Source organism: Chlamydotis macqueenii, chromosome 24 (assembly GCF_036417535.1).
Source record: "Chlamydotis macqueenii isolate bChlMac1 chromosome 24, bChlMac1.mat, whole genome shotgun sequence".
Classification (NCBI taxonomy): domain Eukaryota; kingdom Metazoa; phylum Chordata; class Aves; order Otidiformes; family Otididae; genus Chlamydotis; species Chlamydotis macqueenii.
Window position 1 is genome coordinate 4,455,157 of NC_141579.1, and position 18,327 is coordinate 4,473,483.

The window sequence follows — 18,327 nt, forward strand, 5'->3', positions numbered from 1 at the left end:
CGTTTGCAGGACAAGGGTGCGAGGCTGCATCTAGCACTGCTCCAGGAAGAAGAAAGGTGACACAGGGTGCTTTGCACAGGCAGCTTGCTTCGAGCTGCTGGAGGGGCTGGACGCCTGCCACTGATCCTGAGCCTGTGGCAGAGCCCCAGCCATTCAGGCCCTGATCCTTGGGGCGTTCCTGGGCAGCTGGTCTGTTTTCTAGTGTTTTCAGCGTGACCCCCACGTCTGGGTTTTCCCCATCTTAAAGACTGACGCTATCGAGTGTCTTTGCTGCGTCAAACATGGATTTGCTGGTGGCTTCCAGCCAGCTTGAAGAGCCTCTGGGGCACAGGAGAAAAGCCCTGGAAAGGCTGGGGACCACGAGAGCTCTCCTTCCCCCTGCATCAGAGCACCTTTTGTACACCAGTCAGAAGTTTCACTTGACACTGAGCTTTTATCTCTTTCCTGGTGCTTTTCCTCGGCTCCACAGCCCAGCAGCCTGTCCCGGAGCCCCTGGGAGACAGGTCCTCCCCGGTGGCACATCCATCCGGACAGGAATGCCTGGGCATCTTTCGGCCGGGGATGCTGTCCCGGCCATGGGCAGGCCCGCAGTGCCCTCTCCTGGCCCTGCAGACGCTGCCAAATACAGCCGGGAATCCTCCAGCCGTGCAGCTGGTGGATCTGCTTTTTCTATTATTTTGTGGTCAGTAGAAAAGCATGAAAAAAAAAATATTTCGGCGCTTTTCTCCCTAAACAGCTGTGGGAGCAAAGCGCTTCACCTGGGTACCTTTGGCGTCAGTGATGTGCCGTGCAGGCAAGAGGGAATACACCCTCCATTATTAAGCTACCTGAAACACCTCTGCTACTCAGAGGGAGAAATAGTAGGAGACAAATCACAGCGTCATCACCCCTTTCTGCTGTGGAAATACGACCACCTTCTTCAGGCAAAGGCAGGTGTGCTGTAACTGTCCCGAGATGATCGCTCCTAGATGCCAGCAGATTCGCTGCTCTTTTTTTCCCATGGCCATCACTGAATGATCCGTCCGCTCTCATCCTCGCCGTATGCACGTGTTCCCCCACTCCTGCCGCCGATGTTTATTCCCCTCTTGGAGGAAGATAAACTCTGCTGACAGCGCTTCTTTATGGCCTATGGCGTATGACCTTTGGACGGGCCCTGGGAGCATGAACTGCAGAAAGATGTTAGAAAATCTCCCACTGCCTTTTCCTAGCAGCGAGGATTTATACCGGTGCTCCTGGCCAACTGCTCCTTTTCTCTGTACCAGGTCTCCTGTCTCCACCTGCAACAGCTGCTTTTTGAGGGTGTTACCTAAGTGCACCGAGAGGCAGGATTTTTCTGTGGAAAGGAAAACGCACTGCAGGGCAGTTCCCTTCTAGCGAGGCTGGGGAGACAGCGAGTTCTTGCAGGGACCGAGATGCGCGGCTGTAATTTGGGGCATGGACTGCAAGCATCCTCGCAGCCCGGCGCTGCCTATCACCGGCCCTGCCCTCACTTATCCCTTTCGGCACCCTCCACCTCCGCGGAGCAGAGCCGTGCTCCGCCAGCACCCACTTGTGGAAGCCGGGAAATTTGCACGGCAAGCCCTGCCCGCCGGGCCCTGGGCAGGGACCTCCCATCCTCATCCCCGGGCAGCGCTGGGGCTCCCCCAGCAATTCCCAAGCCTCCCACCCCCGGCACTGCTGGCCGACCTTTCAGGCAGCTGCTTCAGAAACTCCTGGTGGCCCTGGGGACCCCTTCGAGGTCCCAGTAGCCTCAGGGCGGGCAGGTGGCATTAGGTTTGGGAAAGCAGAGGCACCATGCTCCACCACGCTTCCAGGAGCGCGGTGGACTGCAGCACACCTGAACGATGTGCCCCAGTTGCTCACCTCCCCTCAAAGCCCAGCTCCGCTGACGCGCACCCAAATCCAGAAATGACTATCCAGTTGAGCTCAGCACATACTGCCCATATTTAGAGTTCATGTCACTTATCTGCTGCTCCCAGAGCTCCCACAACACAGCGCTGGCCCTGCTACACGCAGAAGCTCAAAACACCTTCCCGCCTGCACTGCCGAACGCAGGTCTAGCTTGTAAAAGGCTCCTCTGTCACCCCACAGAGCTGAGGTGATGGTATGGTACTGCTGTGCACCATACTGCTTTCCCAGGGTGGGCTAGGAATATTTTGGATTGGTGCTATCAGAAGGACCAGGGAAGAGCAGAGATGAGGTCTCTAGGATCCAGGCACCCCAGAGCCTCACCGCAACCAAATCAGCACATTCAGGCTCGCCGGGATATGACTCGAGCTCATGCCCTCTCCCAGCAGGCCAGTTGCCCAGGAGGCAACAGTGGAACCCAGAAATCAGTGAGGAGGTAAGTTGTCTCAGTGGCTGAAGTGCAGAAGGGCTGAGGCTGTAGAAGTCCTTGTCCCATCTCTGCATTCACCACACTAGGGGGAATCAGCACTCCACATTTCTCCCTTGAGCAGCCACTGAGCTAAGAGCTCAGAGCTGGCCCAAAACCTTGCCGCCCTCATCTCCCCTCAGTCATAGCTGCAGAGGAACAGACAAAGAATACTTTATCGAGGCCTCCAGCCACATCTGCATAATATCCCCTCACGGGACCCCACCATCACTTCGAGAGAAGAGCAGGCACCAGCCTGCCTAATCCTGGGACTTGCTTCTACTGCTGGTCTTTCATTTCACCAGAGCTTGGGCTCGGAGCTTCCACAGTTGCTCGAGATGAATCAAAGCTGTCTTGCTACTGAGGGGCTGGGTGGATGGTATACTTGAGATGCAGGACCATACTGAGAGGTGCTGTGGTCATCCTGAACAGCAGGATCCCTCCTGCCCCATCCACAGGTCTTCAATGTCCTAGGTGTAGGCTTGAGACTTACCCATAAGAGAACAATTCTTAATCAAGAACCCAAACAACTGGATCACATAGAGATTACAACACACAGAATTTTTTAGGTCAGGGATGCTTTAAAAAAATCAGTTTATTTTACCTTACAAATGATAAATAATTTGCTTTAAAAAAAAAAAATCACTTCAAGTGTGTTTTACTTCACGTTGCAATATTAAAACACCTTTCCCTTCTCCCACCTTAAGTGATCAATATAAAAATAATTGTGACCAAATTATTTTTTTTTTCAAAAATTCCTGCATTTTAGGCAAAAAGGCACATTGTGAAGGCTTTTCACCAGGAGGCACAGAGGTTCACAATGACCCCAACAGCTTCTCTCCCCTCCCTGCTAGCTTTAACCTGAGTGGAAGAGGACAGAGGAACCAGGCAGCACTCCTGCAGTGCTTTTTGTCTGACACCCTCCAGGTATATACCAGGGCCAAGGTCAGCTTCAGTGTCATCCCCGTTTTACATATAGGGGAAACCAAGGCACAGCAAAGCAGTACAATTATCTAAGAGCTTCTTGTGAATAGTTGGCAGAAAAGGACATTAAAACTGGATGTACATGTAGAATGTTGTCTTCTTCAAAATGACAGGGCAGACTCACGTGGGATCATCCTCTCCCCTTGCAACCACAATGTATGGCAGTAGTCACAAGTCTCCAGATGTTTCTTTCTTAGTAGGAGAGTCACAGGCCCAACACAAAAAGTTGGGCTTTCATTAGTCTAACCAGGATTAATTAGAGCCCTAATTACCAGCCCTTTAGGGGCAAAAGGCATTCCTAGGATATATCCCCCTATGATACCTTCTAGCCACAGGAAGGATATAACACCTAGTTGGACACTAGGAAAAGCTACAGGCAGGCTCTTGCTTTGGGTAGGCTTTGTACCTTCCTTGTTCAGGTTATGTGGTCCCATAAATCAGCTGTTTTCCCACTGGGAAATGCTGTTGTATCACCAGGAGGTGGTGAAGTCAGTGAAGGGGCGTTTTCTGTGGCAGAGATGTTTGACAAACCAGGTCATCAAGACCATTTCTCTCCCTGCCCTGACCACTCATCAGGATGCTCGAGGCTGATAACTGATCAGAGCTGCCCCCTTTCACATCTGCTAACTCCAGAGCACAGCAAAACACACCCCTCCCAGTGCTTCACCCCAGAAACCTGTGTCTTCTGCTTCTTCCAGGAAGCCGGATCTCCCAGCAGTTGGCAGGAGAGCATCAACACACAGTGAGCTGAGTCTGCTTATCACAGTATGAGGCAGCGTCAGGTGGGGAGGGAGTCACAGGGGGCCAGAAGGAAAGGCAGGCACACAGAGCTCTCCCGGTACAAGGCACCACTGTGAACCGTATTCCTTCTTTGGAGCAGCCAGCTCCAGGAGGCCCTTAGCATCATAAATGGTGGCAGGAGGCAGATGTGCTACCCCTTGGAAAGGTCTGGCCTGGCTCTGCTAGGTCTCCTCGTCCCAGAGACACAGCTGCTTCTGCGGCACATAGTAATCGAAGGTGTAGCCCTTCTGGCAGCTGCGGATGCCACATTTGTAAGAAGAAACCTTGCCCCCAGCATCACGACTCTTGCAGTACTTCAACATGCATGGGTACCACTCAATGCTCAGCGAATAGCTGCAAATGCAGGGTTTCCAGCGGTCTGCACACAGCTTGCAGCGCTGCAGGTCAGGGAGATCGGATGTCTGTGGCAGGACCTCGAACATGGAGCCATCCACCCCTGAGGGAGAAAGCAGAGAGACGTTGTCAGCGTGCTGCTGAAAGGCAAGGCCAGATGAGAGAGCCACCAAAGCAAGTGTTGCTGTCTCTGCACAGTCTCCAGGAAGTCAAGGAGAACGGGGTTAGACAGAGTGCATTTGCAGGGTCTGTTTGGACATGTGTCTGAATAGGAACCATGGGAGAAGAAAGGGCCCTGGGGAAAGTAAGCCAAAAGATAAGCAAAGTGTATAAAGAACATACTTCTTCTGGGTGATGGACCAGGTGAAAAATACCTGCCTAATTAGGTCCACGGAGAGCACCACCAAAAGAAGTCAGACACACTAACAAATAGACTAGTGCAACATGACATGTAAGCAAGCGATGTAGACGCCTTATCCACCATAAAGACAGTGAAAGAGAAGCCAAAATTATCTGTGCTGATCACCAGAAACCTGGCAGGAGAGGTCACAGCAGAGTGCCAGCTTGCTGACGGGAGCAGTTCCAACAAAACCAAAGTAAACTTACCTTTCTCCAGCCAAAATTTGACATCTTCTTCTCGGGTGTAAATTGCTTCTTTGGCCTCTGCACAGACATTGTGGATGTGAGAGCTCAGCTGGGCCCCCTTGCTGAAGTTGACAGCTACATCCATGCTGAGATGCTCCAGGCCCCGCACCTCCTCAGCCTGCCGCACTGTCCTGGGATTTTTCTGCAGAGGATGAAATAATGAAAACTCGAATCCTAGTTGCAACAAATTATTCCTTATAGCAGGTCTGGATTTCATGCCGACATAAGAATATGTGCAAATGGATGTTCCTCTGTAAATGCACCTGCATCCTATTTGAATGGAAGGCACTTACAAAAGTCCTTGTTGATGCTGAAACTGATAGTTTATCACTGGTCTGATACACCCATGATCATTTCTCAATGCTTTTTCATAAAGAATGGTCCCAGATCAGTACTTACTTCATTGGGGAATGTGGGGCAGGGATTTTCACGGCGACTGCTTTAGCCATCCACCTACCCTTTGCTAGTAGAACAGGAAAAATACTACTGATGAACTTATTTTAATACTGAGTCCCTCAAGCAGGAGGGGTGGTCAAAGGTGGGTCTAACAGCTGAACAACTGGGCAGCTGCCTGGGAAGGGTATCGAGGCAGGACAGATCTAAGAAACCTTGGATGGACAGGAGGAAGGAGCTGGCACTGAAGCCAGCTGCAGGGTGCCTCTTACCTGCCGCAGCTTTGCCATAGACTCACTGGGGATGATCTCATTGCGGTGAAGCCGTGTGACAAAGCAGAGCGCTTGGAACTGGCTCTGGCCCCTCTCCAGCTCCCCTAGGATTAAGGCACGGAAGATCTTCACCTCCTGACAAAGATATAAATAAATAGAGTGAGAGTCACTGATCTTTGGCACCAGTGGGGCGAACCAAGAAGTCAGGGTCAAAGAGAAAGGCTCCAGCCAAAACAACAAAGTCAAAGGTCTCATACTTCTGCTACCTGAGCACACGGGTGTAGTCCCAGGTTCAATCCCACCCAAACGCCTGCAGGATAATAACTGGTGTCTGTAAAGTAGTAAGGGTTTTCGCAATCCCACTGTGGCAAGGACAAATTGCTGTCAAGTCACATCCCACACCCGTGGCTTCCTCAAACAACAGCTGGGGGTTTCTGTCCTTTACCAAGAAGGGAGGCAAGCCTCCAAGGAGTCTCATTTTGTTTTGTTAAACAAATATCACACAGCCATTATCTCCATGCATTACTTAGGGCAAACAGTCCCAAATTTCCTGTGCTGCCTTCCCTCAATTGCTTCTGAGCAAGTGGTACCCTGGAGGACAAATTATTCATATCTGAACCCAAAAGCATGTGGAATAGAAATGAAAGTCAAATTGTTAAAGCCAGAAGGAACTCATTATGATCAGCTGCAGCTGACCTTTTCTGCCTGGGTCAATAATTTTGGCATTTTATATATAGAGCTTCTGACATGGACTGTAGTCCATCTCCAAAACCAGCATGGAAACCAGTCACAGTTACCTTCACGGAGGCTCACAGAATACCTCGTTCAACAGCAAAACCTCCCTATATCCTGTTCTAGCATAAATCAGCAGTGGTTTCTATGCAGGTATCAATTCATCTGGCTTCAGGGGCATTTGCACACTCTGTGGGAATCTGCCATCCCCTGCCTCAATGTCAGACCATACTACCACAAGGGCTAAGCAGATGGATCGGAACAGTGCCTTCTTCACAGTATGAAGAGCAGTTATTGCCGTTTGGCAACCACCCATAGCCATCATTCTTAACAATGAACACAGAGAACTGGATAGATATTGGTGGCTAGGGACCAGCAAGCAGAAGCTATGCCAAGCTGCTAAGATCATCCCTCTCCTCCTGAGCTATTCCTGTTGAATGGCTCATAAGCTCAGCTTCTTCCAAACCTCTTCCTGCCTCGAGAAGAAGGGAGCCTTTCTCTTTTCTACAAGCTCTAAGCAGTGTCCATGCTGAGTTTTTCTGCAGACTAGCTCATACAGCCCATTATTTATTCCCTGCCTTCTCTTCCATGTCCAGAAGAGAAAAGGGTATGCAATCCAATGCACACCTGGACAGTTGAAAGAACAACTGCAACCTGGGATTATTTCCCTCCCCAGGATAGGAGAAAGGATTTTGCTGCACGTGTTTGTTGACTGAAAACTCAACACAAAAGAAGAGCATGAAGGAGTCTTGGAAAGAAAGAAATAATAAAAATGCTTGTGAAGTTACTATGGAATCATTATTTCTGATCTGCCCATTTAAGAATTAGCCTTCAGACACCCAACTCTCTTTCCTCCTCAAGGCTGATACGTACACGAGATTCACAGCTCTCCCAGCTCCTAGCAAACGGCCCAGAGCTTCTGACCGATCCACACAGCTGCAGGTCCCTCACTCTGCCTCCACAGTCAGAGCCCAGGCAGAGATAAGCTTCCTCCCAAGTGGGTGCAGGTCCCCAGGCACCACTTCCACACTATACAAAGGGTTCCTGGATTCAGTGACCCTGTTCAGTGATCAATTCAGACAAAGGTTTTAAGTATTTGTTTTAAATGTTTCTGAGTTCCAAGCACACAGGAGAGGAAGGACCAAGTTCGTGTCACGATAATGCACCAGTGGAGCAAATGAACAACTCTCAGGCATCAAGACAAGCATCCACTCCCTCCTCCAAGCCAAGGCAGACACCAGGAACAAGCTCAGAGCGCACAGAGTCACCATCCACTGCTTTGTTCCTCTCAAAACACATTATTGTACTGCCTCCAGCTCCAGCTTTGCTCCCATCACACCAGTGAGCAAGTGAGCCAGGGCTGCTGCTCAGCTAATCTAAATATTTACCTGCCTATCTCTGCGTGCTTACTGACATATAGGTCAACGAGTCCATGTAACCTCTTGTAAAGATCCCTACAAAACCCATCATTGAAAGAGCTCATTGGTAGGGGATGGAAAGAGGGAAAGAAAGAGAAAGGCGGGGAAAGGTGGTCTTGCAGTGCAGGAAGTACAGCTGTGGGAGGAAAGAGCAAGAGGAAGACAGTAAAGATCAACAGAGTGGTACTCCACTGCATGACCCATCCTTTCCTCCATCCCCAGATACTCCTTCCTCAGAAAGGCACGGTTGACCTCCCTCATGACTCCCACTCCTGCCCTCAGGCACACACCCAACCAGCCCTTTGCTCCCCACCTGCCTGCTGCAGCCCCTTCCAGCTGAATCAGAGAGGCTCTGTGCCTGGCGGGTACATTAACCAGCAAAGCCAGATCCTTATCTAAGTCAGCTGTTCCACCAGCCCTGCTGACACTGCTGCCTGCGAGGGTGACTGCCCTGAGCTGCCACCCTCAACGCCTGCAATCCCTCACATGCTGGGTTTGGGTCCCCCAAAGAGGGAGTAATTTCTCCTCCTCCCCGCATCCCCAGTGTTTGTTGCCCACATCCCTCTCCCAGCTCTGTCTCACTCCACAGCATCTAAAGGAAGCAACTCTGGCACGAAGAAGGTTCTGGTGCTGCCTGAACTCTAGGTGTTAGGCACTCTTCAGTGTCCGCTCTGGCATCAGGGATTTTATCATTATCATCACATTTGTTGGTACAGAGGGAGGTGCACTGGGAAAGACAGGAATAGTCCAGGTTTGGCAGCACTGAAATAACCAGTGAGGCAGCAAACAGCTTTTGTTCAAGGAGCTGGCTCCTATGGCATGCATTGCTGTGAAGAGAGAAATCCCACCTTTACCTGGATCTGAGCAGACCCAAAGCAAGCCTTACTCTGAATTTCAGAGCAAGGCTAAAACTGTGCTGCATGCTGGCCTGTTTTCTGGGAGACACGTACCCTGTGGTGACCGCTCTCTCCCGACCAAGAAGTCAGTCTCATCTTTCCCCCAGTCCTCCTCCACCTCTCTCAAAGCCTTACCTGGCTTCCCCCAACTTCCCTGCCCTGTGGATGGTGACCCTGTGCGCTCTGAGCTTGTTCCTGGTCAGGTGGAGCAGGAACTGAAGCTTGTCACATCAAAATACGTCATACTTATCACACAGAAAGAGCCACCAAAGTTTCTCCTACTCAGAGAGAGCCTTTCCCTCCCCAGCCACCTCACCTCTTCCCCACCAGCAGCAGTAGGGTGAATCAGTGCCAAGGTGGGTACCCGGCCAAGGCAACAAACGGCACCTTTAATTCTGGGTTTCCGCAAAATTTCCCAGCAGGGAACAAGTCCCAGCAGAACACTGCCTTCGCAATGCGGGGACGCTCCAGATGAACTCATCACGGGGGTGTTGAGAATCCTTGGCGCTGACCCGCACTCGTGTGGCGGGTACAGTTACAGCTATTGTTTAGGTTTGGACAACAAATGCTTGGTGTGACAGGGAACAACCAGTTCTGCAGCCATGCTCTAACCATGGCACTGGAGGTAACCGCAGCCTTGGCTTTCACAGCAAGGGGAAAGCAGCTCCTCTTTCCTAAAGGCAGAAAGGAAATCAGTGCCCTGAGCTTCCAACAGCCCAGGTTGCCAGCACTCACCAAAGGGACTTCCAGCAAAGAACTAGCCTGCGAGGAGAAGCAAGGAAATCATCAACCTTCTTTCCTCCTCAGCCAGCTCCTCCAGGGACTGTCATCTGGGCTGTGAGAACAATTCAACCTTCATTTCTAGGGTTTATCCAGTAGAGACTTACAAGCCTGTGTGGTCTAGATGCAAGCTCAGCATCTCGACTTCATGTTGAGTGAAGCAAACCAGTTCCCAGGGAAATAAATTATTTCAGTGCCTTCCTCCTTGCAACCCATTCAGCTTTCCTGCCAAATTTCTCTCCCCCAAGGACACCAGTGCTGCTGTGGGACCCTCTTTTGTCTTTGCCATCATACGCCTACTCAGAGCGGGGGGTACGTGCAAAAGGGACGCGCTGCTCGGGGCACTGGGCAACACCAGTGCTCCTGGGCCCAATTCCTTACCCCGTCAGCAGCCTTTGGTGCGATCACGGCCCTGCCTGCACTCCCCCAGGGAACAGCTATAGCTGGCCAGAGTCGTCGTGCTTGCAGAACACGGAGAACGTGGTATTGCAGCCACACTGGGGGTCCAGCCAGCTGAGTTACCCTGACTGGGTGGGGATTCTGTTTTTCAATCCCTCTCCTACAGGAAATGGCTAGAATAAAGACGCTTCAGTGCATCACCTCTTACTCTCAGGTTAAAGGCAAATTAAGAATGTGCTCCTGGGAGAGGGGAAAAAAAGCGCATTTTCAGGACCAATAAGGTTTGTCTCTGATTCTTGCAAGTACTGAGCAGCCAGAAATCCCTATAATGCTCCGAGATACTTGGAAAAACATCCTCTAGTTAAGCACCCTTGTGCTCAGCACCCACAACCTGAGGGATGCTCGAAAGCAACTGTCAGAGGCCACTTTTGAAGCTGCATCCTACCTAACAAGTGATTTTCCCAAAGCGGTGGAGCAAGCAAAGGGCAGCTCTGGCTGTAAGGCAGGAATTCAGCCCTCAGCCCTGTGCTCAGCTCAGCAGCCATCGCCCTGCCTTTGCATGCGGTACAGCTGCCATCTACCCGCACCTGAGTGATTAGTTCAGGAGAGAGCATTTTCAGGTGCTGCAATACAGCTCAGGGTAACAAACACCACCATGTTTTAATGGGCCAAGCCCACCCCATCCCTCCTGCCCGCTCCCAGAGGGTGCAGAATGATCGTGCTTTTATATTCTTGGTATCTCTACGGAAAAGAGACCGCTTTCCAACTTACACAGATATAAGCTTTGGACAGATGCTTTCCTATATCACCTGGTCATTTAGCACCTAACACCATGGGCCTCTAGCATAAGGAAATTCTCAAAACACCACTCCAGAATATCACGTAACATCAGCTTTATTAACAAGGAAACCAAAAGGGCTGGCAACACAAACCTTAAAATATCATTATCCATGCTTTCTCCCTTGTGTTTCCAACACAACTTTTCCAGCAATCAAAACGAAAAAGAAACTTTTCTGTATCTTTGTGCTGACCTTGGAATAAACCCACCCACTTTGTTCTCATGCCACTGTTTAACAACTGGCAAGATCATGCTATTTAAATTAGACGCAACATTTAGGTTGCTGTCCCTCCTCGCTCTTTTTGCAATACATTTTGTGCCTGACAAAGAAGCAGCATTTTCATCACATTCTTTCAAACTGCAAGAAAAGAAATAGTCTTCATTACTGCACTGTCCAGAAAACATCAAGGCCCAGTCTTGACTCCCACTGACCAGTTTGTGCTACACTAGAGAACGAGGAAGAAAAAACAAACAAACAATCCTGGTGTATTCCAAGGACATGACTCCTTCAGGTTCAGCTCTAGAAGGAAGGCAGGATTGGAAGAGAAATGAAAATCCCACCTCTGTGGAAGACACAACCACTGCTCAAATACCACACAGCTTCCACTAGCATTAGACAAGAGAAATGAACTGTGATCACACTATAACTTCCTTCTTCCCCAGCCCCTGGTCTAGCAGCAACTCCTTGTCAGCAAAGAGGGGAAAAAAAAAAAAAAAAATCTGCTTTTGGACTAACCCCCTGCAGTTTAAGCCAGAGAAGTGGAAAAATAATTTGTGCAAAAACCCAGCATCCTCGTCACAGCATGACCACAGTCTCACAGTCTCACAGTCTCTAGCTTGAGAATGCCAGATCAACAACCCCAGCTGCTTTTACCAAGGCTAAGAGCCTCAAGACCTTCTCCCTGGAGAGAAGTAGTTGTGTAACGTTAGAGAGACGAGCACCAGAGCTGAACAGAGAAATGCCTGCATGCAGCCAGGACAACAGGTCAGAAGGGGAAGCCTGGCCAGGCAGCTGCCTGCTCACATCATTACTCACTGCACTGCAAATTCACCTCCTTGGTCCTTTAAATCTTTCTGGCTTTCTTCAGCTATTTTCCAGCAACACCATAAAACAGAGAGAGCCAGGACCCAAACTGAAGATTAGGAATGGACTTCTGCAAGTCTGACACTTGCAAAGCCTTCCAAGGACCATCTCCTGTGTATTTTCAGCAGGAGCTGAGGGGATGCATGGATCTAAGGATTTAACACACTGAAGTCAAGATATCTTCAGAAAACCTGATCCCAGAAGCAGCTCAACGATAACAAAGGTGAGAGTGAGTGAAGAGCTAACATATACTCTTTTTGGTTTGTAGATTAATTTTAAGAGCAAGCTCCCCTCAAGAAGAGCTGAAGCAAGTGAAAAATGCTGAAATGATCAACAGCTCAGGACATCAGAAGTCCCCAAGTCACATCCCAGGTTCCCAAAGGGCCTACCTAGAGGATCTGTAATGAGCCTGGATTTCCCTTGGCCAGAAATACACTGGAGCATGCAAGTTTGCAAACTGCAGGCTTAAGAGCCCTCTCTCTCTCCCTCCCTTCACTTTCCTGGTGTGCTGTGTCTTCTTGGAATTTTTTTTTTTTTTTACAAGACTACTTTCCTGCATGTCTGCTAAAGTACACTGCACATGCCATCCCACCATAGCTTCCACTAGCATTTCAGAAAGAGGTGGGCTTGACTTTGCACCCTCCAGATGGAAGACGGCAATCCGAGAAGCTTGCAAGAAGACTGGGACCAAAGAGCATAAATGAAAGGGGAACAGGCACCGGATTAATCCCTGGCAGAAGGCTTCAAGGCTCACAACAGGTTGAGACGCAACACCTTCCTATCTTGTGGGTCTGAGCTTCCTCCTGCCGCAAACCAAAGTCCACCTAAGCAAAGTCTGAACGGAGGATTAGCACAAGGTAAGGCTGCTGTACCACTTAGAGAGCCGTGCCACCCACATGGCAGCAAACAGCTCTTCCCCATGCAACAGAAATTTCACTGCATCCAGCCAGCCTCGGCACGCTCCAAAGAATGCCACGCTGGCCCAGAAGGTACCATCTCCTGCTGAGAAGTGTGGGATCTCAGGCTTCAGCTCAGAAAGTATCACCTCCTTGCAGAGAGGCCGCCTCTCCCACACTGGGCCAAGAGGAAAGGCTCCTGGTACAAGAGGGCTGCTGTCCAGCCACAGACAGCTGTCAGTCAGACACTTTCCAGGCCATAATTCAGACACATGTTCCCAAAGACAGCAGCAGTCCACCTAAGGAACTAACTGTACCCTACAGGCATTGTAGCGAGAGATGTCCTAGAGACAGAGCGGAGCATGAACACCCCCATCCAGGAGTCAGGAACTCAAGACGTCCCCACTGCAGAGACACTGATGCCCCGGCCACGCTCCATGCCCAGTTGCTAACGAGCCTGCCATGCAAAATTATGCTACTTGCAACTCAACAAAGAGAAATAGAGCTGCGAGGGTCAGCGGGGTGCAGGGAACGCTTCGCCACCCATCCCACCGGGATCTTTACCACCTATTGGCAGTGCGGGTTACAGGTGTAACACCCCTGGGAACAGCAGCCTAAGTGACTCAGAGTTATACGTGTGAGAATCGCTCTGCAAACAAAGACCCGACGGTGCCTGAGCGTGGATGGACTTTTCCCCTACAAGTGCAAAAGGGCCCTCGACTTCTCAGAGACAGCTCTGGGTCCTGGACCCCCAGCCAGGGTTTTCCCAGGCTCCAAGTCAGTCCCAGGTCTGGAAAGACCTCGCGTACCAGTATCACCAGCGCTCATCCCACAAAAAAAGACACACGCCTGAGCCCTGACCCGATCCTCTCGCTGAGCCCATCTGCTGACCCACGAAGCACGAAGAGCCCAAGATGCAGTCTGTGATCTCCCCCTGCCCAGCCGGGAATCCCTGACCGCAGGACAGGCGGGTGGGGGGACCAGGGGAAGGGGACAGACTTCCAGGGCACACCTCCTCCTCGGGGACAGCTGGGCATCCCCGGGAAACTCCGCTCCCGCCCGACGGGAGCTGCCCTGGGCCGGCACGCGATGCCGGGGCAGGAGCCCGATCCCGACGGCCACGCCGATCTCTACCTGTCTGAAGTCGGCGGTCAGGGTGACGAGGGCCCCGTCGGCCGTGCGCAGCTCCAGGCTGATGCAGTCGGAGCCGCTGTCGGCCTGCAAGCTCTCCTCCGTTACCTGCCCGCCGGGCAGCCGCACCCGCACCCGCAGCTCGGCCCGCGCCGCGGGGACGGGCGACCCGGGCAGCGGGGCCAGCGCCAGCCACAGCAGGGCGGGCAGCGCCGGCAACCGGTGCCGCGGGCCGCGCATCCCGCCCCGTCGAGGGGGGGGGGGGGCGGGGGGGCTCAGGGCAGGGCCGGCATGGGGCGAGCGGCGCGGAGCGGCGGCGTGGGGAGGCGACCCCGTCCCCGCCGCCCGCTCGCCCTTTTCATTCAAGCCCTCGGCGGGCTCTTCCCTCGCCCCCCGCCCGTCACTTCCTTCCCAGGGACCGGCCCCGCGGAGGCAGCGCACCGCCCCGCCGTTAAAGGGCCAGCGCCGGGCTCACTGCGGTGGCCAGTGGGCCAGCAGCGCTTGCCCGAGGGCCGGAGAAACAAGCTCAGCCCTAAGCAGCGTCCCTGCACACAGCCCGCTGCTGTCAGCCGGGTTCCGAGGGCGGTGGGAGGATGGGGAGAGACATCTCCTCCCGCACTTGCTTTGGTTTTGGTTTTGTTTTTTTCCCCTCGGGATACACAACTATCTACAAACTGCAGTTGGAAAGGAGGAGGGAGGGCAGCGTTTACTACAGAGCCCAGCTCTCCTGCCTGCACAAACACACACGGAGTCCTCTAAACATGGGGTTGCTGCAAATCAAAGGACATGGGCGTGATTGCTCGGGCTGAGCGCAGCGTTACAGGTCCCCAGTGAGGCACAGGGGATGCGTTCCTGAGGCTGCAACACCGGCCACTTCACATTTTCTTTCACAGGCGTGTGGAGCCAGGTCACTTCAGACTCCGCAGCTCACAGTCAAAAGGCTCCCAATCTGCCCTTCACCCACCCCGTTCTGCAATCGCTTCCAGATGGGCAGATGCTGATGAAGGGCCCCTTTGATTTCAAAAGGTCTCTCCGCAAACACAAAGGTCACTGTGGCAGCAGGACCAGGGCCTCAGAGAAAGAGCTTTGCAGGGAGAAGCATAGAAATAAATAGAAACAACCATTTAATTCCACGCTTCCAGGCAAAGAGAACACTCTTGTCCGAGTAGCGTTTTTTTTTGCGGGAGCTCACACAAGTTTTAACCCTGTATTTCCTCAGCCTCCCTTGAATTGTCTCCTTGAAATACTTTTCAGGACAATAGCAGTGCTAAAAATAAAAGCGGAGAAGAAAAAGTTAAGAGGTGCAAACAGGGGAGAAGCTCAGACACAAAAAGAGAGGGAGGGCCCACAAGGTAGAAATGTACAGAAAGACAGTTCCTCATGACAAAAGCTGCGAAGGAGAAGGCCCCACTGACAGTGTATTTATTCAGAGGAGATTATGCAAAAAGACAGGAGGACCCCAGAAGGGGCTGAAAGGAAAAGTGCCGTGAGGTCAGTGGGCACAAATAACCCTTGGAAGACTTCCACTCCAAAGGGCCATACTCGCTTGTCAACCCAGATCTGGAATACGCTTCCCCGTTGCGCTAGGATCACTTTGGGTCCATCAGCGTACAACTGAGCCCAGCGCAGTCCTGTGCCTGTGCTGGGGGATAAAGGGAGGTAAGGCTGCACTCCCTGCAGCTCTACACGTTTGCGGGAACACGGTCTCCCAGCTGCACGTTTTAGCAGTGCCCACTGCATACCTGGACCCTGGGGTGCGAGAGGCAATTCGGGACTGGCCTTCACTGCGTTGCCAAGTTAGCAAAGTTGGCTTAGAGTAAGCGGTAACATTTTTCTCCTGGTACTTCCTACAGCAAAGGCAATCAGAAAGTAGGCTGTCTCAGAGAGCTCTTTCTGAGGCTCAGCACCTTGCCAGGAATGCTCTAATCCTGCAGAATGCAATTTGAGCAGGGCACAGCCGAACCTTGAATCTGACCTGGGAATGGTGGGTTTGATCCCAATCCCAAAATGAATGGACACACAGAGAAGAAATACTGGAGGGTGGGGACAGGATTCAAAACACTGGCAGGTAACAGAATTAAAGAGCAAGGAGCTCTTTAATAGCAGATAACGGAAAAGGAACCAAGGAGCACAGGAGAGGATAGCTACTGTTCTGCTGAGATGGAAAGAGACTGAAAGCTGACAAGGGAAAGGGACAGACACTGCTGGTCAGCATTCCAGCAAGAAACGCTTGAACAGGTTAGTGGTGGGTGGAGAGTTACTGGCCATTGAGGGTGTCCAGAGAAGAGTACAGTTCAAAGACTTTGGGACAGGTCTGACTGGCCAAACCAATTCTTTACTGGTCTCAATCAGCCTCTTCTGCCTTTGCTGTTTGCTAATATGGGACAGCTCTTCAGACATGTAATCTCTTCTGAACTGGAAGAAAGGTGAAACCTGCCTTACAGTCCAATGTTCCCATTGCAGCATCAGTTGCTGAGCTGCATTTAGTTTTACTGAATGTTAATGGTCCGGGCCAAGAGTTTCTGGTATGCGTGCGCACTGCAGTCTTTTTACTGGGCGGAAACTTCCATTAAAATACCTCAGCCATGTTTGAGGACAAGGTTAAGGGAAAAAAAATATGCTGTTAAACAAAAACAATCTCCGCTGTGCTTTGTTGTGAAGTTCCAGCAGGGCAGTGTGTGGGAGCAGGGTATTACAATCTGACATGGAGTTTGCCTTGGTGCCTTAGATGCATCCTTTGTCATCCCCGGGGAAAACCACTAATATTTGGCCAAGCTACAAACCTTCATTCCCTTTTCCTCACCTTGAAACTTCATTTACAGAAGCTCAGTGTCACATTGGCACTTCAGAAAACCAGGAAGGGATCAGTGCCCACTAAGACCTGTACTCAAAGACAGCCCTTACTGTAAAAGCTTAGAGTCTTAGCAGGCAAGGAAAAAATAGAAGCAGAGATTGTGAGAAGCCCTATAGCATCCCACACAAGGCTCTGTGGGTAAACTGCTTGCAAGAGCCCTTCCTCCCCTACATGCAAATTTACCAGGCAAAAATATTTGCAGCCACCCTGTCGTCACCACTTACCACCCACTTGCTGTTGCGTGCATGCTGTCAAGCTGGATGATGCATAAATACCTGCACCATCTTCTCCCTTCATCTATTCCAGGAACACATCTGCCCTGTCCCTCACTCCCCTCCCCATCCCCTCAAAAAGTCCTTTCCCTTCTTAGTCCAAAATCAGACTGCTGCAACTGACACTCATGCAGCCTAGGATGCTTCCTGCCCAACCTCCTGAACACAGGAGCATTTAAGACCAAAGAGAATGAAGGTCTTTTCCCCTTGCTGTTTCACCCCAGTGTGAGTAATCAGTCAATACTCTGGAGGCCATTAGCATCTGAAGTTTACCTTCCCATGGAGGAGAGAGCAATAATTACTGCTACTTTCTCATCAACTTACAGTAAGGCTCTGTGGCCAGTTTTCTTATTACGAGCATGAAACCAAGGTATTTAAAACACCACAACAACAGTACCACTGATACATCAAAGAGTGAGGATGTTTGTTGTGAATGAGCTGCTTATTCTAAGAAACAATCTTGGTAACTCAGTGGGGACCTGGGCTGTGTAAGGCTGGGCAGTGGAGAGGAGCAGCTTGCTGAGAACCACTCTGCTGCCAGCAACTCCTCCATGTCCCTCACCTTTGGAGGGGCAAGAGACACCTCCCATCCTCTGTAGCAGAGAGAAAGCAAAGTCCTGCCTGTGTTGGGTGACTAGAGGGCTGCAGGGGGCTTTCATGCAGGTGCAGCACCATACCTCTTGCAGATCTCTGCTGATCTGAGTCCTGACAGCTCTGCTGTTGCAGAAACAAGTTTGTCACTGCCAGAGTAGTTCCCCTCAGACTGCTGAATCAACAACCACAGCGGTTCCCAGGAAGCCCTAGGTCATCCAAGTTGTCTCTCTTTCTTTAAAAAGAGCCTCTTGTTTGCCATTTCAGGTTGCCTTTGCCTCCAGCATCATGTGCTCTGTTGAACAGAAATTCAGTGCTGAAGCCTCAAAGCAGGCAGGAAGCCCCCGCTGTCAGGGAAGGCACACATCCAGGCAGGACACCCTCAGAAGGTCTGTGCCATACCTAACTGCTGGGGCCTTAAGAGCAGCAACAAGCCTTAAACGCCTAGCCTCAGCCCTCTGCTTGCACTTCCTCTACCCCAGCTCCACTGCTCCTTTTAAGCAAAGACCCTGGTCTCTAGCCCTTACCTGAGTTCCACTGCAGATGGGACCTCTTGAGCTTGACTTGTCTCCTCAGCATGACCCTGGACCTGGCTTGTCATCCCACACTGGCCTGGTGCTTACTGAATGGTTGG

The 18,327-nt window shown here is 51.3% G+C and overlaps 1 protein-coding gene across 1 annotated transcript; it reads right to left on the reverse strand.

The window, feature by feature from the left end:
* Nucleotides 1–2,951: 2,951 nt before the first annotated feature.
* OAF (out at first homolog) lies at nt 2,952–14,318 on the reverse strand. Its single transcript, XM_086766201.1, has 4 exons — nt 13,980–14,318; nt 5,803–5,937; nt 5,099–5,279; nt 2,952–4,595 (listed from the first exon to the last, which is right to left on the reverse strand). The coding sequence occupies exons 1-4, from the start codon at nt 14,214–14,216 to the stop codon at nt 4,321–4,323; spliced, it is 828 nt and encodes a 275-aa protein (XP_086622327.1). The 5' UTR covers nt 14,217–14,318; the 3' UTR covers nt 2,952–4,320.
* Between the last annotated feature and the right edge of the window lie 4,009 nt (nt 14,319–18,327).